We start from the raw sequence: 23,103 nt of genomic DNA on the forward strand, positions 1-23,103 counted from the left end.
AAAAAAAAAAAAAAAAAAAAAAAAAAAAAAAAAAAAAAAAAAAAAAAAAAAAAAAAAACTATGATTCTGTCAATCAATCACTCATTAATTACTTTATATTCAGTATGCAAATTACTTTTAATTGCTTTCAATTATTATCTATTTACCATTTTTATAATTATTTTAATGGACTAAATTTTAAATAAATTTCTACGAAAGATATTCAATATTCAAACCCATTATAGATACCAACGATCAAAACATGACATGTCGTGAGGATCATACCAACGATCAAAACATGACATGTCATGAGGATCATCTATTTTGATACTATAAATATAAAGATTGAATCGATACGAATTACCTTCCACGTTACCACCTTCTACAGCATGGCCAACTTTAAATTGGTCAGAAACATCTGTTCATCAACCACTAGAAATAACCACAAAAGAATTTTAAAAGACTAGAAAACTGTGAAGGTAGAAAGAGAAGGTTGGATCTTAGTCCTTTAATTCATTCAATTGTCTTCAGAATTACCATAATAAGCAACATTAAAAAGAGTCGGTCTTGCCTATTAAGTGTAGAACTGCAATCTTATATTCACTCTTCTCCTAAATGAGCCTGAGGAGGATTTATAAAAGAAATGGATGGCAAAGATTTTATAGGCAAAAAAAATATACATTATGGCAACTAATATGTCATCGTCACGTCCTAAGTCGTCCTAAGTATGAATAAATAGTCAAATAATCTCTCCGTACATCCAATGATATAAAATCATCGGTCACATTATTTCACATGTTCAAACAATTTCATGTAATAGGTTACTTTACATGCTTGAACTAATCTTTCTGAACACAGCTTCTTATAATATCGTATAATATCGTTTAATATTTTAGTTCATCTACTTTTTGAGAAGCATAATGTGGGTGCTACTTTCCGTGTATCTAAAGCTAAAGAAAGTGGCCAGGACACTAAAAACTACACCTAATCATGATTAAACACATTCAAATTCATAATTATATCCTCAATGATGACTCATCCTAATATTTTTACCCATCCACAGACCATTGTGGCTTGTTAGTCGCTCAAAGATCTAGTTAAGTTTATGTTCGAGGAGGTAACTAGAAGAAATAAATCGTGAAATCATAAGAAATTTTGTTGAGAAACAGACCATTTCGAAAATAGATTAAAAAACTCAAATTATTTTCCAAGCAGGGATGTCAAAATTCCCAAAACAGCAATCACAACAATGATATTTAGAAAGAAGTTCGTTGATAAAGGCTTATCTGGACTTGCACCAAAAGCTTCGTATTCTGCCCGAATCTTCTGCTTCATTGTGTCTGATAGCTCTCTCTCTGCAAATCAAATATGCAATACTGTTGAATTTTGTTTCATTCTACTTCATTTAAGACCTGAAGTTTTAGAAGACATCACTGTTGACAGGGTTGAATATAGGTTCTTCAACTTTTAACGAAGCCATGAGAATTTCTTAAGACTTCTAGTATGCAAAGAAATGAATTGCAAATATGAAAGTTTGTAATGTATACAACCTTTCCATGCGAGTATTTGTCAGCATCTAACTTCTCTCATGCAGGTGTCGAAGATGCATCATCAATCACAATACCCTGTGATCAACAAAATGCAGTTTTCAATCAAAAGGTACTTTTTTTTTTCAACTGATAATCATGGTATCCACAATCTAATTTATAAGCAATCTATTTTAGTTGGATGACATCAAAGAGCGTTAATAAGAGGAAAGCCCATCAAGGAAAAATATTCTATAAAAGGAATTTTAGTAATTCATAAACGCCTGCCATTCTAAACAAGATAAATAATGATTATCAAGAGCGAGAACCTCTGGAGGGTCAAATTTAGCACCAAGGTTGCTGAGTTTAGCATGGGCTTCCGCATAGTCTTTGAAGAATGCTTCTTGGTCTTCAACATATTTTTCAGCATAAACCTGTAACACAATATTAGTATATGGAAGAAACCAAATTGAGCCTTTTGATTGCTTTATGAAAGATTAACATCATTGAAGATGTTTCTTGTTCACCAAGATAATGTCATGCCTCATGAAGGGAGCAATGATGGGGTGGGGGGATGGACACCACTGTTTTACCTTGAATGATGGATCTCCAAAGAGAACAGCATCAGTTGGCAACACCAGTAATTCTTGATCTGTCCTTTCTTTGATATCCTATATATATGGACCAAACAAAGTAAGCAAAAACAAGTTCACCAACTTCTTAGAACATATAAAACGAAGCCAATATGGCATAAACCTTAAAATACGAGTTGTCAAACTTCAACCATTGTGCAGTCCAGGATTGCCCACCGGGTGCACCAGGTCCATCTTTCTGTCAGTAAGGAAAAATCAAAACAAAAGGAATCTCCTGAGAATAGCACAGCTAAAATGCAGTCACAAATTTAAAGCAATGACGATGGTTCAAAATAACATATGGTTGGAAAGACGAGGTATACTCAAGTATGAAATCTTCGCAAATAGAGCTAAAAAAGATATCAGGTTCAACATATCAAGTGATAGTCCATCTGTACTTCATCGTATGAAAACAAAACTAGCATATTACAGAAGGAATGTCAATCTGGTTCATCATTTGCCAGAAGATCCAAAACCAAATACAGCATAGCATGTCTCATTTCTAAAATTTCAAGATTGATTTATAAGCAATTGCTGACTTGAAAATAATTAAAACTGGGTATTTAAATTGTCTGGTCGAACAATAAATAAAGCTTGGCCAGCATGCACTTCTATGGAAAATGATGTCCAGTCAAGATAATGTAGGGCCCCCAGAGGGAGATTGTTTAGTCTATCATATGCCAGTGATACTGTAATAGGCTTAGAGTGCGCTCTCAAGCATTGTGCACAATAGGGGGGGATTTGTCCAAAGAGAGGAGAATGATGTGATATGAAACGGAACATGGGGAGAGGTGCTTATTAGGAGTATTTTCAGTCTCTCACTGGGTGCGTCAATTAAGTTTGTAAGAAATGCCAATCAATCTTGGTCCTGGTTGGTGTGAATAAATCAAGCTCTCTCCCATTAGGTAAGACTTTCGATAGAATTGCTTTACCTATCCTACTTCAAAAACATTGCTAATAAGTATGAAGTAGAATCTCTTAGGTGGTCTACTGGCCTTGATGGTTATAGTAGCTCCCAAGATCTTGAGGGTGGAGATCAACAATGTCTGAGATGGCAAGATTAAAGCCAGAAAGCTTAGTTGATATGAGAACAAATTTAAATAAAAGATAAATTGAATAATTTGTCACTTGTTATATAAATCAGGACAAACTAAGTCCTAATCTTCTGGACTAGTTGATGGAAGTGGGCAATTTGGTTGACTTCAATTTCGTCAACTGAAGTTTTTTTACATTATGAACTCGCTGCCACAAATGTGGTAATCACATTGGTCTCCAAGAAAATTGTCAGAAATCTAAGTGCCCACAGAGAGTAGAAGTTTTATTTGGTCCTTATCTCTTGTTGAGTAATCCTGAAGGATAAATTCAGAAGATGAATGCCATCTCTACATACCTAGGACGGTGCAGCTCGTACATATTCAAGATCCCAACCACTCATTCATTAGCATCCTATACTATATTAAAGGTTTTGGATCCATTTCTTGAACTACTTCAGCTATCATGCGCTCTTTTCAAATAATGTAAAAGATTTCATTCTCCATATGCTTAGTGGTCTACAGGACTAAGGCTTTTGTTGCTATTCTTTTGCAGCTTTTTGTGGATCTTTGAAATCTCATAGGACTTGTAAAGCCTTTTTTTTGAAGTTCTTTCACCATAACCTTTTGTAATTACTACCCTTCCTCAATTAACACTAATTGGGGTGAATTAATAGTGATCTTTAGACTTTCTTATCAAAAAAATTATAGCTTTCAGACTTTGTTTGGAAGTTTGTTATATCTTACTTATTGTTCATATTTTCCTCCACAATTAACGTATAGTTTCATATTTTTAGAAACTAAAATAAACATTAATAATAAGTTTCTTAACAGTATGAATATATACACACACACACGCATGCACCCAGACAATGAAAAGAACGTTCATTCCACAAAATTAACAGTCAGAAAGACAATAATTTGTTGAGTCACAGAAATGCGCTTTTTAACTATTCACAGCATGATGATGGCAATATACCGTATATTTGGTCTCTGGCTTGCCCCAACCACTGCGTTCTGGCCTAGATCTCCCTAAGGTGTGTGCCCCGGATAATGCAACTATTTCCTAAAGATCCAGAAACCTTGTATCAAACAAAGCAACCAAGCAAAAAGCATTTACTCAAATAGTCTGATTAATGATACCTTGTCATTCAACCCCATTCTGTAGAAAACATCTCGTAGATGTGCAGCAGGTGACGGAGGACCAGCATCTGAACAAAGACTAGTTCTTAACAATTTGTGGGAAATAGTGAGGCAAGAGTGAGTTGATAGACACAGCATCTTGCAATAAAATATCAGAAACTGCTCAACACACAAATATAATGAAACAAGAAAATTCTCTTTTGTAATTCATCCTAAAATGACAAATTATATCTTCAAGCAGAATAAGGTAATGCACCAGCACTTTTTTCAAAATTTACAGAGTAACAAGAAAATTGCTGGAAAGGTAAGAAAACATGCCATACACATCTACAGATTTGACAAATTCATTAATCATTAACATGTTGACCTGACCATAATTCACACCACAATATTCAATCATTCAACATGACATTATAACATTTGATTTGGTTGCAGAATGAAATGATAGAGATTCAAAATGTCATTTTCAATGAATCCTACGATTGGATTTTAGCATCAGAATAATTCCTTCAGGCTTCATCTGCAAATTCAAATACTAAGGCTCCCATAAGACAGCCAATTACTAGAAACTGATTCGCTAATTATTTAATAGAAATTAGAATTAGCGCTTGTAGGTAAATACAGTCTACTAACCAGGAAGCCTTCCCTCTTCAGGGCATTGCTCTGGCCCCACAACATCCACCCTTCCATACTTCATGGGAATTTTGGGTCCCCCAGCCTCCTGTATAGGAGTTAAATCAAATCATTAGAACATTCGATCATTTTCTAATTTCAGTCAAGGATTCAACTTAGTTCCAGAGATAGCTATAATGACCTCGATAGCTGTAGCACTAGCCAACTGAAATAGGTCAGCATATGTCACGTTAGAATACTTCTTTTTGATAGGCTCAATGAGTTTCAAGGCATTAACAAGACCTGCAAAACCAGTCAATTAGAATGAACACCATCAACATGTAATGCACGGTTATTGTTGAAAACTTACCAGCATTAGCACCATGTCCCAGTTCAACATCAAATCTTAAACTTCCATTAGCTCCACCTCTCTGTGGCCAATCCTCAATATCTTTATTGTAAGTTCCAGCATCATGCCAACCTAGGCGTACCTACAGGGAAGGAAGAAACGTCTGAATACATGTCCGTGGATAGGAGTTCCACCAAACAAATTGATAAACCAATTCTTTAATGACATGACTATAGACTCCTCAAAACTTTAAAAACTCCACGAACATCACTAACTATGATTCCAGTTCAACTTAAGCGCGGTAGTTAGAACGAATATAAACAGGCAATTATTGTGAGTAAGACATCCAGTCGCAATGAAGTGAGAAAAAAAAAATCAAATATTACGAGAAACTCGTATACAAATAGTTCCACACGGTTCAAGTTGAACAGAGAAAATAGTAGTAAATAGATAATATCATGAACCACAGACATACCAAAATAGGATGGCAGAATGTGGTCTTCAGGAGCTGCTTGATATCTTCTCTAGCATTCTTCAACTGCTCAGGATCCGATGACAGGCATTTCGGATTAGACGCCGCACTGAATCCTCTGTTGGATACACGAGAACTCGGTCTCCCCTGAAACCCGTGAAAACAAGAAGAAACCGAAACGATCAGCGAACATAAGTATCGTTAACCTAAACAAACACACACATGGAGAGAGAGAGAGAGAGAGAACCTGATTCAGAAAAAGGTGAGAAATAGAAGGAGACGATCCGAGAGACTTGAGAGACGACGATGACGAGGAGCGAGAAAGGAGTGATGATGAACGTGAAGAGAAAGATAGTGTAGCTCTGGCGGCTGAGGAGAGGAAACGAGTGGTTGATGAGGCGGCGGCGGCAGTGGCGGCGCTTCCAAAAACAGAAGCAGCCATGGATTTGGTTGGCATCTTGTGCTTCGAAGCAGTGAATGGAACTGAAGGCGATGGAAGTGTCAGTTGTAGGGACAAAAGATCGGCCATTTGGAGCTTCCTTTATTGCGGCCTCTTTAGTCTTTACGCTTGTTCCCAATCAACCTGAAGCCTTGTTTGGCAACACGGTTCTGCAAATCCAAACCGGTTCTTGGCTGTAATCCATTGTTGAGTGCGTATTATATTTAATAATTAAAGAATGTTTGGTGTAAGATAAATAAATAATAAAATGATTAGGTTTACTTAAAAAGCTATTCTAGCTTTATTCTTGCACAAAATATTCCTTCATAAATTAGGTAACAATTAACTCAATTATAATTAATATACAACGTCATATATTTAAATTTTCTTTCTATCATAGTGTAACATAACGACCCAGATCCCTACTATATTATTTTCTTTTTTTTTTGAGTTTTCCCTCGAAGGTTTAAAATGATTATGCTAGAGGAGGTTCCATAATTTTCTTTCTGTCATATTATAACATAACGACCCAAATCCCCACTATATTGTTCTCTTTTTCTTTCGGATTTTCCCTCGAGGCTTTAAAATGATTATGATAGGGAAGGTTCCATAATTTTCTTTCTGTCATATTGTAACATAACGACCCAAATCCCCGCTATATTGTTCTCCTTTTCTTTCGAGTTTTCCCTCAAGACTTTAAAATGATTCTGCTAGGGGAGGTTCCATACCCTTATAAGGAGTGTTTTGTTCTCCTGCTAACTAAGCTGGGACATTACAATTTTACTGGTACCTAAAAACTTAAACAATACAGGTAAAATCAGTATCACAACCTTAATTTTTTTTTAAATTAAGGTTAAAATGCTATTTTAGTCTTTATTTACGAGATTACTTTTAATCTCATTGTATTTTATTTAATCATAATACTTTTAATAATTTTTTTTATAATTAAGCTCTACTTATTATCTGTTTAAAACTAATTTCTTCAAAACATTTCTAAATTTTATTGGAAAAATAAAAAAATACTCGAAATAATAAAGTACAGAACTAAATTTAAATATTTAAAAAATACAAGATTTAAATCGAAATAAATCCCACACTATTCTTATTTTCTTTTTCATTTTGAAAAAAAAAAAAAAAAAACTCTCATTTTCTTACCGCCTATTATGAATTTATGAATTTCTTTTCCTACCCAATGCTTCCAAAATTCCAAGAAAGAGGAAGAATGAGGAGATGATCATTCAGGCTTTTATATATTTCATTCAGTCTCAAATTGGGTGAATGGCTATAGAATGACCATAGTTCACCATTTTTTTCACGTGTAATAATAGCATACAATATCAACGTTCTTGTTTGAATGGAATTCATACCTTCCAACTTTCCAGATCTCTGCTACTACATCTGATCCTCTCCTTCTTATAGCCAGCTCTCATTTCATCGACGTGTATGGCGTCGTCTTCGGACGGTCTATTAGAGAGGCCATTAGACGAGATGCATCCATTTTTAGCTCGGCCTTGTAAAAGGTAGGATGGACGAACTCCCTCGAACGACATATCCTCAATGTTGAGTTCAGACTTCCTCATTTTAGCAAATAGACCCCACATATTTGCTAGTTCATTTTCCATATCTTCTTCGTGGCGTTTCGCCTCTTCGAGTCTTCGATATAGCTCAACTTCTCTTTGGTCTCTGTCAAATATGGCCTTTTCAAGTGCAGCTTCCCTTTGATATCTAGAATTACCAATATGGTGCTTTGAATCATAAGACCTTTGTGCACAGCATGATCTGCAGTAAGTGTCCTTAGTATTTGTAAGGTCACCAGCAAGTTTGGCATTTTCATAAGAAAGTTTGGTCACTTCTTCAGCTAAGTTTTGGAGCTCAATTGCAGCAGCTGAAGCTAATTCCTTCGCATATGAGGCTTCTTCTGCAAGTTTACGACTCTGAATCTCAAGACCTTCCTTTTCTTCAATCAGTCTCACCCTCTCTTGCTTCAAAGTTTCTATCTCAGCCTACATTAAAATAATACGCATTTTTTGTAACGAAAACTGAAGAAAAGAAGTATAACTGGAGCAAAATTTAATGAAGGAAAAGGTATTCTAGTTTTCCAGTTGTAATGGCCCAAGCCTACTACTAGCAGATATTGTCCTCTTTGGGCTGTCCCTTTTGAGTTTTCCCTCAAGGTTTTTAAAAAACGTTTGCTAGGGAGAAGTTTCCACACCCTTATAAAGGGTATTTTGTTCTCCTCCCCAACCGATGTGGGATATTAAAATCCACCCCCCTTCAGGGCCCAGGGCCCAACGTCCTCACTGGCACTCGCTCCTTTCTCCAATCGATATGGGACCCTCACCAAATCTACTCCCCTTTGAGGCCCAACGTCCTTAGGACACCGCCTCGTGTCTACCCCCTTTAGGGAATAGCTTCCTCGCTAGCACATCGCTCAATGTCTGGCTCTGATACCATTTGTAACAGCTCAAGCCCAACACTAGCCGTATTGTCCTCTTTGAGCTTTCCCTTTCGGGCTTCCCCTCAAGGTTTATAAAATGCATCTGCTAGGGAGACGTTTCCACACCCCTATAAAGGGTGTTTTGTTCTCCGCCCCAACCGACGTGGGATATCACACCCGTCCTCTAAAAGATAATATTTAGCATGATTGAATAACTGTTATAGCCTCTAACCTGCATAACTTGGGAATGACAAAACTTGTCACTGTTGCAATCTGTGGAGTCGTCCATGGTCAAAACTCTATTCAAGCTCATGACACTAGTCGGGGTGTTTTCTTCGGCGTATTTATCTTCCCATGGGCTGTATTTATGCCGTACTTCAACCTTCGTCCGTACAGAGTAGTTTGGAAGATGCTGAGAAGCCTCATTATCTTCATTTTGTTGAGAGTTGGATGATGACTCTTGTTGCGCCCTTAGAATTGCCTCTTGCAACTCCGCATTTTCTGCTGTCTACAAAAAGTAGAAAACCAAAAATGTAAATCAAACAAAGAAGGGAATGATAAAAACTTGGAAAGATTACCTTCATTTGCAGCTGTTCCTGAAGTATCCTATTGTCTGCTGATTTAATCTTCAATGTCGGGTTCACACAGAAAAGGTGACTTAGGGTGATTTTTTTACAAACGAAAATTTAATATTTTAATACCATTTAACATTAATTTATATCAGGAATAGAAGATGACGAACCTCGAGTTCGAAAATTTTTTCATTAAGATGAGCAGTGAGCTTTGCTAAGGCCTACAATAAAAGTAGAAAAACCCACATTAGAGTCATGATTGAGATAAAGTAAATCGAAAGAAGGAAAAAGCACAACAAATTTGGGAAGAACACGTGCATGTAAACTTGGACCGCCCTCTAGTTCAGATTAAATTATGAGGTCATCTCTGAGAACACAATTACCTGATTCAATTCAATGCTACTTGACATTTGTGGCGACAATTCAACGGATCCAATCATACGTTGCTCCAATACACGTATCTGGAGCTTCTTTTCGCTAATTTCATCCTTCAACTTTTGCACATGTTCCTACGTGATCCATTACTATGTTTAGGAGCCTTCCAGACTTCATACTTCAACTGTTAATGTGGCCTAAAATTAATATAGCAAACCTTGATTTGGGAATCTTCAGGGTTCTTGGCTGCTTGCTCTGACAGTCTTTTCAGTGAACTAGTACACAAGGCAACCTCCCCAGCCAACATCTTGACTTGCTCACAAAGGAGATCCATCTGGTCAGTAAGAGTAGTCCCAGTCTGAGAAATAAAAGCAGCCCAAGAACATGATGAGTTTCAGAACACTGTGTTACACCACATAAAAGCACGCCAATTGAAAATAACACCAGATAATTTGAGTGTAAAAATTATTCCAATGACGTAGCAGAATAAGACAACAAAGCATATTGCTATATAGCGTTGTGAAATGGTGGAAATTATAGAGGTTTCTTTTGAGAAGGAAACGATCAACCCGAGGGCAAGGAAATAAAAATATATGAATGATTATTTATTTCAACTAGCAGAGAGTGGTTTTGCAACTTCATCCATATATAGAACAAGCCCTCACATAAACAACTTGAGAGCAGTAAGTATAAACAATTACTTCCGAGGTACCAAGAAAAGTTTCATCAGATAGGCATAAAAGAAAGGGTTAAACAAAGAACCATCACACGATATCCACATAAAAGTAGTAGTCCCCATTAACAAAAGTTCCAATCTATTTATCTATACTTAAAATAATGTGAATTGTCATCAGGTCGTGGAAAAAAGATGGAATTAGTTAATTAGTAAATATATTCCACAGAGATGCAGCTCGATGAGTATAACAAAAAGACATCAACACATTAGGAGTACCTGATTGAGGGACAATGTATACTTATGGTTTATTCTTAGCTTGTAGTTATTAGAAAACCAGGTAATAAAAGAATAAGAGAATTATCGAGAAAAAAGCGTCCTCCCAAATTTCATATTTCTAAAGTACATTCCTTTTAATAAAGTTCTTCCCCATCGTGCAAGGGAGAGTTCTAATAACTTCCTAGATTGACTAGAAATAGGATTACATATTCCATTTCCTGCATCTCGCTCATATGGCAGTGATGCATACTTTGATTCCTTCACCTTATTCTCGCTCATTACAGAATTCAATGACCTCTAGAACCTTGAAAGTCCTTATTTTCTTTATGAAGAAAAAAAAAGATTTGTTTAATATCATTATGCAGACAGTAAATTTCTTACCGGAGGCAGACGGTGGCCATCCATAGTTGCACCAAATAAGTCACCTGCTTGCGTTCTCTCTTGGGATGAGTAAATAATTGAAGAATCATCTCCCTTTCTGCAAATTGATTTCCTCCTTCCATTCTTCAATTCATCAGGTGTCATCCGATTTTGAGAAGCTTTTGAACGAGATGCAGGTGATTCACCAGCAGAACTCTCATTATCAGTAGTTGATGATGGTCCAATAGCATTCTCAGGCTTCTGCATGGTAAATAATAGGCTTTCAGTTCCCTAGCTAGTGTTAGGAATAGTTTCCTTTACACTAAACAAGTCACAACCAGAAACTTCCCAGGTAAAATGAACGAGCTAAAGTTTCTGGAACTTGGTTCTATAACAAATTATTAGAATTTCCTTAATTTTCAATTTTATGTGTCGAACATAGTAGTCAATCAGCTTAATGTTTACTCAATCCCAAGTATTCAATGTTAAAAGTTTCCAAGATTTTGGCATAAGAGACCGACTGCTACAGGACTTGGGGCATAAAAGATTCTGTGCCTGGGAAAAGAGACCAATTGGTATCTTGAAACCACAAAATAAAAGTTGATAAAACCGAAGTATACATTCGGACAGGTGAATAAATTCGTATTCTGATCCTTTTACCAACAAACAGAAGAGGGTTAAAAGAAGTAAAATAAAAGATGAAAATATTACTCTGAGTTTAAACCAGCCAAGCATTCCACGCTTTTTGTTACTTTTTATATCTTTAACCAAATCATCTAGATTTACAACATCTTTTCCATCCACTGAAACCCCTGAAGCACAGCTCCCGCCATCATCATCATTCAAGTAGTCTCGTTTTCTATCAGGCAAATATGCCAGCTGCAAAATTGTAATAATGATAGTAACGAATAAATTCATAAATAATTAGTAATAAAGAATTGAGAAGGAAGATATATCATCAACTTCCAAGTTCAAGAGTAGTATGAATAATTTGAATAATGACAGAAATTGTTATAAAGCAGAAAAGGAAGAATGCAACGGTATGTTCATACCAGGTACTGTTTGTCCTAAAAAACTGAATTGAAATATTTGATACAGACCTCATCTTCACCAAAAGAATGCCTCCTTCTTTGTCCTGGCTTTTCGGCGACACTTGATGGCAAAGAAGTTTTAGTAGAAACTAGGATTAGTTTTGTCAACCTTTGAATTCTCCCCATCAAAGCAGCCTTTGCTTCCTCTTCCTCTTCCAATCTTGATTGCAATTTAACCTGATCAGCTTCCAGCTTGACATCACATCACACAATAATACTTATTAAGAAAATTTTCTCAAAGGGAAAAAATTGCAGTAATATAAAGCAAAATGAAAGAATCTGGTAAAGAAATAAGCCACAAAAAATGTGGATGCAGAACTGCATGAAAAAATAATCAAAATAAAATAATGTCCCGATTCCTCTTTCCAATATTCAAAACTAAAGCTAGGAGGAACGTAAGATGGTCTACCAAGAAAGAGGCCAAGAGACTCCAATAATTCAATTTTTAAGTTAAGTCTTGCAATGGACCCATCTTAGATCCTTCCGTTCCCCAAGGCAGTGTAAAGTTATAAAATTTGATAAGAAAAGAGTTCAAATCTAGCTTACCGGAAAGAAAACTTATCAATACATATTAAAAAAACATACACAAAGTAGAAAGGTGTTGGTTCCAAGGCTCCCAGCTCTCAATGATGATGCTAACGCTGTTGTGGCAATTTTAAAATAATTCAAGCTATCATGCTCAATACATTACCGCTCTCATAGACAGCACAAATGATACAATAGGATAGAGATCATTTGTAATTTAAATTTGAGTTTTTAAATTTTTAGTTTTTGGTAGGTTCTGGTAGGTTGTTATTTGGTTATCTTGTTAGTAATTGGTTTACCTAGTGGGTAACAGCTTTATAAATAGAGGGATTGCATATTGTCTTGGGAAGACTTTTTTCATAATACTAAATACTTCAAAGTATTCTACTATTCTAGGAGTGCTGGCATCAGCATACCTGAAGCTTCAAATTGACAAAATCTTCCTGTGTAGACAATGCAGTTGAACTAGGATTCTCCATTATGCCACGCCTTAATTGCTGAAGCTCCAGCTTTAAACTGGAAATTTCCCTCTGATACTTTTTGATGAGAGATTTCTCATCTATGATCTGATAAAGGGCATAGATAATATGAACTTTTCTATAGATTTGAGTAAACACCAATTTGAAAGTCAATGGACTAAGTCTCCTGCTCCTTATTTATTAGAAAATAATTTAATCTTTCATTTCTATTAGAATAATCTTCCAGACTCCAGTAAGAGTTACCACCAAGACAATACAAAACTTGCCTTATTTTGAGAAGCTTTAATTTCAACACGCTTGCTTCGATGTGCAAATTTTAAAGTATTGTGTGTCTCCTCACTATTGCTAGAGGCAGGGGTCACATTGCAAATGAGCTAACAAAATATCATAAGAGATCAGCCAATATATAACAAAGAGTGTAACCATTGCACACGACAGTATGCATTAACAGAAAAACAACACTGACGTACAGAAATTCTTCCATGACCACTTAAAGATGACTGCAACAACCGAGTAAGTTTCGAATCTCGATATGGAATGTGAGTTGCCTTTTCATCAGTTAACTTGGAAATTACCTGGAATGAGAGAGAAGTTCTGAAATGTTGAAGCATAATTTCAAATTTGAACAATCTAGAATAAGCAAGACTTCACCAGACAAACAAAAATTACAGTTAGATTATTGCTAGAGATGGACTGTGTGCATCCCCTCTAAATAGGAGATCTTCTGTCCACTTGGACATCAAAGCTATGTTCCAGTCTCAACACCAATAACCCCCTCCATTTTTATTGTAGGAGACCCTTTAAGACCAATCAAGATAGGTCACAAAAATTTAAACCCTCGAGTGCTCACAGAAAAATCCCTCCTCTTTTTATCATTTACTATATCATTTTGAAGATAGGCATAATAAAATATGTAGGCAAATTTTTGAGCAAAAATTGTAGGATTGTCTATATCTCTTTGAAAGAGCGGTTTTTGTTTTGTTTTTTTTTCATATTTCAAGTCATGTCCTTACCAAATGTGATTCCAAGACAGATGGAGTTGCCTCCCAAGGACATTTCTCAGAGACCCATGGACCAACTCCAACTAAACGCAGCCTCCTATAACAATCTAGTTAGCAGAGCAATAATTTTCTCATCCAAATTACCAATGTCAAGGCCCACACAGTCCGAAAACTGTACCCTTCCTATATCATATTAGAAACTTTAAAAAGGGGAAATGGTAGAAAGGCATGGTAGAGAGGATAGCTTTATGAGAGTGAGCGTCCTTTTGGACAACCTCTTCATTTTGTTTGTTAACAAAATCCTTTGAGATGAGCTCTTCTTTGATGTTTGTGCTAGCAAGATGGATTTTCTATAACTTCCCGGTAGCACTTTCCTCCATTTTTTGGGTATATTTCATTGGTTTAATAAACTTTTGCATTTACTTTTTTAAAAAAAGAAAAATCCACTAATTAAAAGGAATATGAGATAATGTGCATCTATATTGAAGAATATCATCCTGGGAAAAATCTTATGGCACAAGGGAACTAGAGGGAGAAATTTTTACATCAGGAGTAACTCCATCTCTTCATAGCAAGCATCAAGCACTGTATGCCAATTTAAACATGGGAGACAAAAAGAAGTAAAATCTTACAGTGCCCAGAGTCAGTAAGCTCTTGTTGATGTACGAACCCTCTTTTCTCCGTAAACCAGTTGTTTCTGTTTTTGAACTTTCAGATCCTGCAAGATCAATTAAGTGCTACAGCGAGCATTTGAATTCCATTAGGATGACCACTAAATCAAAGAAAGAAGTAAACAAGAATACAAATGAATTATTAGCTAAGAAGGCTAGACTGGCTAAAAATATCAATAAGAAACCATATTCCAGAAAAAGGAGCACGCATTACCAGTTGGGACAATGTCACATCTTCTTCGTCATGATGCTCCCCATGTGGGCTACTTTCAATGGTCTAGTTAGTGAAGGGAAGGAGAAAAGTTAGATTCAATAGCCAAATCTACTTTAACAAATTAAAAGGCAGAGACCACAAGAACATCAAAAATAAATTGCTAGCTTTTATTAAAAATCAAAGGCAAAATGACAAACATCTAACGTAGAGATTAAAGGAACAATACGGTTCAAATTTCAAAACGACCACCACAAATGCCTTCCACAGTTGACAAGCAAAGTATTAAAAGACCGTGTTTAAAAGTAATGAATACCTAAAAATGGTACAAGTTTCTACCGATATGAAAGCAATGACAGTGATACTAGATGTTAATCACTTGGTCTTCAAATTGAAATCAGGTTTGACTTCCACACAATATTTTAGAAATAATGACATGCTTAAGAGTCAGCTTAGAAATAAGTAAAAATACCAAAGTGAATATGGTGTGACTTCGACTGCTAAGTAGATTGAAATTATTGGATCCCACATGCCGATGCTCTGTACAGAAAAAATAACATCAGAAAATTCTGAGTAGGTCGGTCACTAAAAAGTAGTTCAAGAAAATTAAACATAAAAAATATGTCATTGATATCGAGGTGGACTTGAGATTTTGTGAACTTCTTTAAAATAAAACCTCCTGCAATAGATGACATACTAGCATACAATGGAAACCAGGAAGAAAATTTGTACAAATGCAATAGACCAAATGCTAAAAGAAGTTTTATAGTATTCCAACCTTCTCCTGATGCTATCAAGGAAAGAGCATGAGCGGGGGACAAAACAACTTCTTCTTTGATGCCCTCAACATACGTTCCCTACGAATATGAATTAAATAACAAAAATTCAAAAAGACTAATAACCCATAATAAACCATATACGGTACATAAAAAGATTGTAAGATATCAATGATTTGATGGGTTTTTCCTGCTCACAGTCAACAGTTGGATGGATTTTTCCTGCTAGCTATATTATATTTATATTAATACAGAATTTTCTAAGAAGCTCAAATTGCATACCATTGTCTGCTAGTTCTTAGGACCCATAAGCACCATATAGGGCATAGAACGCTCATTTAGGAATATCATTATTTCTTTGATTCATATAATAAATATAAGCAACTCCTTATTCGTAGTATGAAATGGATTCATCTTGACATTGCTTGTTTTGATGTTTGATTAAGAATGACAGGTCTTTTGCATATTGTCCTTCCACAGTTACTTATATTGTGTGACAGAAGCAACGAAAGTAACGGTCTCCCATACCAAGGAAATGCTATCCATCTACGCTCAATTAGACCAACTATCTCTTAAACTAAAATGGTAAACCAAATAAACAATTTGATGTTTAGGTTTCCAAATTTAGATGTTCACCTGAGCATCCTCTCGTACTCGTAGGTTCTGACCTGTTGGATCAAGTAAATCATTGATGACCTGGAAAAATAAGTAGTAAAATGATAAAAACAGGAAAATGAAATTTCCAGCAAAAACTCAATAATTAAACATTTATCTTTCAGCTACGACATAATAAGCTCAGAAATCTGAGGGCAGCATGTCACCCAAACTTATACCTCGTCAAATTATTTTTATAGACAACTACATACGGATTTGGCATCTGGATGGTACATGGGAAAGAAGTTTCACAAATTACGACATTGCATTTGAGTAATAATATTACAACTGACCTCGTTGTAGATCTCTAGATATGAAACACGAAGAAGAAACTGCCGCTCGGGTGTCTAAAGCATAGTAACATGGTTGTCAAAGTTTATTCATGTGTTTGTAAGGATGTTAAAGACACAACATATGGTGATGCTAAAAATTTAACAGACAGCTTGCTGCATTACCTCTTGAATAATTCCAAATACATCCTTCACTGCTAGTGGGATAACTCCGGGTGACTTTTGCTCTCCCTGAACGTGAGAAGAAATTGTTATTATACTTTCTAAACGATTTTCTGTTGTACGAAATGTTGATTGCAGAGTTTATAATAAGACTGGAGGGAGTTCCTTTCCATTTCGCAAACGGAAAATTAAAAATATACAAGGGTTGTGGACTTTCGAGAGTTCTAAGCACTCCACAAAAACTAAAATAACTGACTCCTAAACTAAAACAACACAACTGACTCCTACGCTTACTATTCTCCTATCTAAACAGATAACTCCTAGGGGACCCGCCTCTTTCCCCTACAAAATACTCCCCAACACAACTAACTCCCTGTCACTTCATCATTTCCCCAAGTGCCCTCTTTTAATATGTGAAACGAATAGGTGGACTTGTCTCAGTAGCATGTTAAAATAAAGATGTATCTCCAATCTTCACTTCAGTATGCTACTAAATTAAAATGATGGGTTAGAAAATTAATGGCAGTAAAAGATATAGGTTATAGTTCAAGGAGGATAAAGAATCCAGTAACTTACATGCATGGTATGAGTCTTACCACTGCTAGTGACACCATATGCAAAAACAGTACCTGCAGAATCGATTATATCAGTGATTCTAAAAGCATCTCATTGAGAGACAACCAAGAGTGGAAAAAAAATTAAAATAACATTGCACGTTAGATTCACTACACGGCTCTAGTCACTTGTGATCGGTAGTTTTATTGGGTTAGGAATATAACTTCAACTATTAAATGGTCCCACGCGCTACATAAATAGCATCCGCTCTGAAATTCCAATCACCGTTTAATAGGGAAAATGATTCTATCGGCTTATTGCTCAGGAAATATATTAATGATCAACGCTAGCAGCATATCAGAGAAAATAAAGAAGCAGCAACAAATTATAAGTTTAGCCCCTCAAAAGGAAAAAATTATAGTACTAACTTAGTATGGAAACCTCCATTCACTGCTAATGTGGGGTCCATGAAATAAATTATTAGAAATTTTTTACCCGTCAAGCCATAATACAGTATTAGAGATTTTTTACCCGTCAAGCGATAAGCAAGAATACCAGTTTTGATAAGCATCAATAATACGGAAAGCAATGATGATGAAAGCCAAGCTTTTCCACAACAAGTTTACCTCAAGTATTAACAGAATATCCTACTGAATAAAAAATCTCGAAGAAAAAAATCTAAGAAGCGACTGAGAGACGTAAAGAACAAGAGCAATTAAATTTGCTTGTTTCCGCCGAATGGTGAATATCACTAGTCCAAGTACCGAGTAAAAATCCACATCAGTATGCTATTAGCATATAGCTTATTATTTTTTTATATAACATTATTATAAAAAAAAAAAAAAAATGTTACCATTAATTCCGTTCATTGCACCGGCAACAACTTGCTGAGCAGCAACATCGTATACATGACGAGTCGTTGTCGCTGGACCAAAAACTCTATCTGGAAAATGCAAGAAATAACCATTTAAAAGAATGGAAAATTCATCGATACACGGTTCCACTGATGGCATAACTATCACAAGAAAAATGCTAGAACAACTTTTCGAAAGCTTAAAACACAATGCGATACTAAAAGGAAAAGTACTTGCAACTTTTTGCTGTACAAATTTTCTGGAGTCAACAGTTGACTACTCGGGACAAAAGTAAATTGAAGATGCAGAACAGCTCGATTATATCTAATTCAATCCAAATGTAATCGAAAATTTAAGAGAGAGCAAACGAGGGGAGTAAAAACGAACCAAATCCATAAGCGATGGATGAGTTGAATTCGTTCCTCACTGTGCATTCTCCGTCAGCATACCAAGCTATCTCATCTCCTTTGTTAAGCTCTCTAACACTGCTCCAAGTCAAAACGAAAGAGGAAGAGAGAGAGATAGTAAGCTTCCAAGTATTGTCAACAGCTCGAGGACGACCAACTTACCAGCTTCCGCCAAAATCGGTCCACATTTCTTCAAATGATATGTTCAAAAGAAAGCAAACAATACCTTAGAGGTCTGAACCTAACCGTGACCGTCACATTTTCTTTGGCCTTGATAACATCGGGACGGTCAAGTGCGGGAGTGGGAGGGCTCGGTGTACAACTAGCAGTTGTCATCGGAGATACCGAAACCTTCGAAGGAGGCCTTGAAGACGCCGTGGAAGAAGGAGTCGTAGGCCGTCCATTCGGCCTAGGCGCCGGCGAAGCCGCAGGAGATTTCCGTGAGCGGAATGGCGAGATGTTAGAAGGTCGTTGAGATCTAGAAATGCTCGTCGACGACGCCATTTGCAGAACAGAAACAATCAAACAACAAAAAGAAGAAGAAATCAAGAACAGAAAAATGGAATATGCAAACACTGATTGAGAGGGAGAGGGAGAGATATCAAAGGAAATGGAAGTTTTCACAATCACATGGCGGAAAAAGGCAGTGGCAGTTCAGAGGCTACTCCCTCCAAAACCAGCGCTTGATGGAATTCTGTATTCTTTGAAATTTCATTTTGTTAAATTACAAATTTAGCCTTTTGTGTCTATTTTATCCTCAACTTTCTTAAATATTTAATAAATGTTCTTTTAATTTTATCTCAGCCAATTTTAATTTTAATTTTAATTTTTAAAATTCTCATAAATTTTGAAAATTGATATTCATCTAAGTTTCTCCAATTTTAATTTTTTAATTTTATATCTAACTAGTGACCTCTATAAACAATAATAAATTAATATATTTACTAATCATAAAATTAAAATTTTATTAAACAAATTTATATTTAATATATCAACTCTCAATTAATTTAAAAAATGAATGTTAAAAGTGTATTAAATATAAAATAAAAAATAAATATTATACATGTATTATATATAAAATTAATAGTACAAGAATCAAGGAGATAATTTTAAAATTGTAAGAACTAAATATATACCATCCATTTTTTTTATAACGTTTTTTTATTGAAATATAATTTTTTAGTTTATATAATTTAAATTGTCTATTTTACGTACATCAATAAACCTCAAATTTAATTATTGCTATTAGTTTGTTATTGATTTCTATTTTTAAATAGCATGTATTAGCCTTTTGTTCATAAATTTTGGACTTTGTTCATAAATTTTGAAAGTACAATGATATTTTTTTATTTGTAAAAAATATTATTATTATTTAATTATTTTGAATAAAAAAAAATTAGTAACTGATTTTAAGTTAAAAATATAATAATTGAATTTCTACCATTGAAATTATAAATAGTAAAATAGAATTCTGAAAAAGTGTCCTTTCAACAATTTGAAATATCCAAAATAGCCTCACTAATTGGAATTAACTAAATTTAAGATTTATTTAAAATATAATAATTAATTTAAAAGTTATAAATAGTAAAATAGAATTTAAAAAATTGTCCTTTGAATCATTTGAAATGTCCAAAATAGCCTCATCATCAGACCTCGTATCCCAAACAAAGACCGCGAAAGACAGAATTTGCAATTTAAAATTAAAAATAACAGCATTCGCCTGCAGCAACGTAGCGTCTGACAGGAATATGGCCTTTGGTTTCTTCTGCCCTTTTTTTCCACCGTTTTTTGCCTTTTTTTTTTTTTTTTTTTTTTTTTTTTTTTTTTTTTTTTTCCATTTTNTAATTAATCGCATAAACCGATTTTTTATTTTTTTATTCAATACAAAGAAAAATATTATTTAATCGGATATTGTAAATGCCGAGGTTTTGTGATGTGTAGTCATGTGTTCTATTAGCTGGCTAATAAATTACTGTAATGCCGAGGTTTTTTTAATATATATTTATTTTAATGTGTGTTTATATCCAGTTATAAGCATTCTAACACTAAAATAAGTAGGTAGGTTTGTGATATACTATCAAAATAAGTAGGGAGGTTTGTGATATACATTAAAAAGCCAAGCTCACTGTATATTGTTTTTTTTTTTTTTTTGGCAGGGTTTCGTGAGCTTTCCATTAAAGTTTTAAACATCGCACTGCTCAATGTCTAGCTCCAATACCATTAATAACAGTCCAAACCCACCAAAATATCCTAATACCACTAGTAACCGTCCAAACCCACCCAACATATTAGATATCCTAATACCACTAGTAACTGTCCAAACCCACCCAACATATAGTTCCCTATGGGTTTACTCAAACTCATCTTGCTCCCACTCTCCAACCAATTAAATCTCATAATGGTATCAAAACCATAAAATGGCCCCGATGATAAAACAGTTCATGCTCGGTTATTTCTCAGTTTTACAACCTAAGCACTAAAAAATTGGTATAAACACAACTATTTTCTTAAAAACATTGATTTTTCTTGTTTTCTTAAGAATAAACATTCATCTTTCATTAAGAACAACCCAATCGTTAAACAATTCTTAAATGTAATATAAACAAGAACAATCAAAAAGATTTCCAATTGTTGAACTAAGAAAAAGAAAAATTAATCAGTAAATATTACGAGGACGGCGAAATATTCGTAAAAAAGAGCTAAAACAGACCAGAATTGAGAAAAATAAAGTCAAGACAACTGGTTAGAGAAATGAATGATTGTTTTTGAGTCTTCTGAAATGCAATCACTCAATTAGACCAAATGTAAACCTTGAGCTAAAAGAAAGTAATGCCTAATCAAACAACTAATATCATCAAAATCGAAGTTCATAAGTAATTGTTTCATCTTTTAGCTGCAATAACTCATCGTCTTCATAAGACAAAAAAGGCAGATAGAATCATAGAAAAGGACATACGGTTAGAAAACATCTCAATGACAGAGTTTAAGCAGCACCAGCACCTTTTCCCTTCTTCCTCTGGAGCTTCTTCATGTAGAATTCAAGCTCTTTGCCCTCCAAAATATATCTGCCAAGAATTTGTAAGATCTCATCAAAATCACTACAAAATCCTTCAATGAGTGTGCTAAAACAAGTTTGGAAATAGCATAAATAAATAGCTGCATACCCGTCCGCTCGACCACATTGACCTGGTCTTGATGAGATACAAGCCATCAAACGACCACTGCTGAATTGCTCTTCAATGTGTGGGTCAAGCTTACGCTCCTGTTGACGCTTCTCCAGCTTACGCTGGACATGGTTACTCTTCTTTGCCTCCTCAGTAGCAGCAGCAGCATCGCCTTCCTGTTGACCATAAAAATCCAGTTATCTTATGGATCGAGCTCTACATTATTTGTACAAATTTTAAGGGCTGTTAACATTATCCTCCAAACCTATCACTATTTGTACACATTAAAACTCGAATAATCTACAAAGCTTGCTCTACCTCTTCCTTCTTAGCAGATGCTGCAGTCTTCTTCTTCCTTCCAATATCCACTCCATAGTGCTGAAGATACCACTGCTTAAACGGTGCGGCATCAACCTGAACAATGGCACTCTTCACCAAAGTTTGAGTACGGACAAGCTCATTGTTTGATGCATTGTACACCACATCAAGAATACGGGTCTTCCTAGTCACAGCCTCACTACCCCATGAGTAGTTTCCAGTGTCGAGCCTAAAAGCACGCCACTTCACATTACCCCCACGAACTCTAATCCTCCTGATTGACTTGTCGCTGGATATCTTAGTGTTGGCAGGCTGCCTTCCGAGCTCATACCTTTACAAATAAACAATACCATTAGGACTTCAAAAACAAAACACAGCAAGTGAAAGTGGTACCATTGCTCAACAAGAAACTGATCCGTGATAGTTACAGTTCCAGTATCAAGACCTCATACACATGGAAAGTAAGGTTCTATTTCTACTGATGCATCAGCATCAACAATGAATAGAACGAACTGCGTGATAACAAATACATTGAAAGAGAAAGTCCATTGCTTCGTCAATAAGAAAAAAAACAATTACTCTGTTCATTAAACATGCAAATGTGAACAAGCTATACGCGACTAGTAATTTATTCAGTAAAAAGACATCAATCTAACAGAGAAATTGAGATGCCAAACGCATATGGGATAAGCTTCTTGAAATCTATACAGGAAAGGAAAAGACCAATCTATTCCAGTAACATCACAACTATCCTAGAAAAAAACTAATCAATGTTCCAGATTAGCCTAAAAAACTCCAATTGAGTTCTAGAAACGAAGCAAATAAATGAAGAAAAATACAAAATCTTTCGTGCGTCAGTTAGCGACTAATTTAGGGAAATGGGGAAACAACTGGTCAATCAAATTGCACTAAAATAAATACGAGCAGAGATACTTACTTTCTCTTCTTCCTCCAAGCCTTCTTCTTGCCTCCAGTGGCTCGCCTCTTGTGCATAGAATCACGAGAGATACCTATCCACGAAGACCTCCAAGATTAATAAAAAAAAAAAAAAAAAAAAAAAAAAAAA

The 23,103-nt window shown here is 35.2% G+C and overlaps 3 protein-coding genes across 5 annotated transcripts in view; all 3 read right to left on the reverse strand.

Moving 5' to 3' along the window:
* Window positions 1–1,101: 1,101 nt before the first annotated feature.
* On the reverse strand, window positions 1,102–6,374 carry LOC111489480 (probable L-ascorbate peroxidase 6, chloroplastic/mitochondrial). Of its 3 annotated transcripts, none has more exons than XR_002719382.1 (12): window positions 5,992–6,374; window positions 5,748–5,891; window positions 5,294–5,414; window positions 5,126–5,226; window positions 4,945–5,032; window positions 4,312–4,379; window positions 4,148–4,234; window positions 2,262–2,336; window positions 2,099–2,176; window positions 1,835–1,939; window positions 1,502–1,604; window positions 1,102–1,437 (listed from the first exon to the last, which is right to left on the reverse strand). XR_002719382.1 is itself a non-coding variant. In XM_023137719.1 (12 exons), exons 1-11 carry the CDS (start codon window positions 6,271–6,273, stop codon window positions 1,566–1,568), a joined length of 1,188 nt encoding a protein of 395 aa, XP_022993487.1. In that variant the 5' UTR covers window positions 6,274–6,374; the 3' UTR covers window positions 1,102–1,334; window positions 1,530–1,565. The 3 variants fall into 3 exon arrangements, 2 of the variants coding, with proteins under 2 accessions (XP_022993487.1, XP_022993488.1); XM_023137719.1 differs by having other exon boundaries at window positions 1,102–1,334; window positions 1,530–1,604; XM_023137720.1 differs by having other exon boundaries at window positions 1,102–1,391; window positions 1,530–1,604.
* Window positions 6,375–7,406: 1,032 nt separating this feature from the next.
* Window positions 7,407–19,209, reverse strand: LOC111489476 (kinesin-like protein KIN-7C, mitochondrial). Its single transcript, XM_023137715.1, has 23 exons — window positions 18,782–19,209; window positions 18,536–18,633; window positions 18,148–18,237; window positions 17,316–17,368; window positions 16,743–16,808; window positions 16,581–16,634; window positions 16,270–16,329; window positions 15,636–15,714; window positions 15,330–15,397; window positions 14,861–14,923; window positions 14,608–14,712; window positions 13,445–13,549; window positions 13,241–13,348; window positions 12,912–13,061; window positions 11,980–12,162; window positions 11,591–11,758; window positions 10,901–11,140; window positions 9,785–9,925; window positions 9,576–9,701; window positions 9,363–9,413; window positions 9,199–9,246; window positions 8,853–9,128; window positions 7,407–8,186 (listed from the first exon to the last, which is right to left on the reverse strand). Exons 1-23 carry the CDS (start codon window positions 19,057–19,059, stop codon window positions 7,545–7,547), a joined length of 3,252 nt encoding a protein of 1,083 aa, XP_022993483.1. The 5' UTR covers window positions 19,060–19,209; the 3' UTR covers window positions 7,407–7,544.
* A 2,061-nt stretch (window positions 19,210–21,270) lies between these two features.
* The window catches only part of LOC111489780 (40S ribosomal protein S8), a 2,396-nt gene continuing 563 nt past the window's right edge, over window positions 21,271–23,103 (reverse strand). The window contains exons 3-6 of the mRNA XM_023138161.1: window positions 22,975–23,047; window positions 22,038–22,368; window positions 21,720–21,895; window positions 21,271–21,620 (exon numbers count right to left, since the gene is read on the reverse strand). Of these exons, the coding sequence (XP_022993929.1) occupies window positions 21,539–21,620; window positions 21,720–21,895; window positions 22,038–22,368; window positions 22,975–23,047 (662 nt within the window). The 3' untranslated portion in view covers window positions 21,271–21,538. The remainder of the gene's footprint in view (window positions 21,621–21,719; window positions 21,896–22,037; window positions 22,369–22,974; window positions 23,048–23,103) is intronic.

This window comes from Cucurbita maxima, unplaced genomic scaffold, assembly GCF_002738345.1.
Source record: "Cucurbita maxima cultivar Rimu unplaced genomic scaffold, Cmax_1.0 Cma_Scf00014, whole genome shotgun sequence".
Classification (NCBI taxonomy): domain Eukaryota; kingdom Viridiplantae; phylum Streptophyta; class Magnoliopsida; order Cucurbitales; family Cucurbitaceae; genus Cucurbita; species Cucurbita maxima.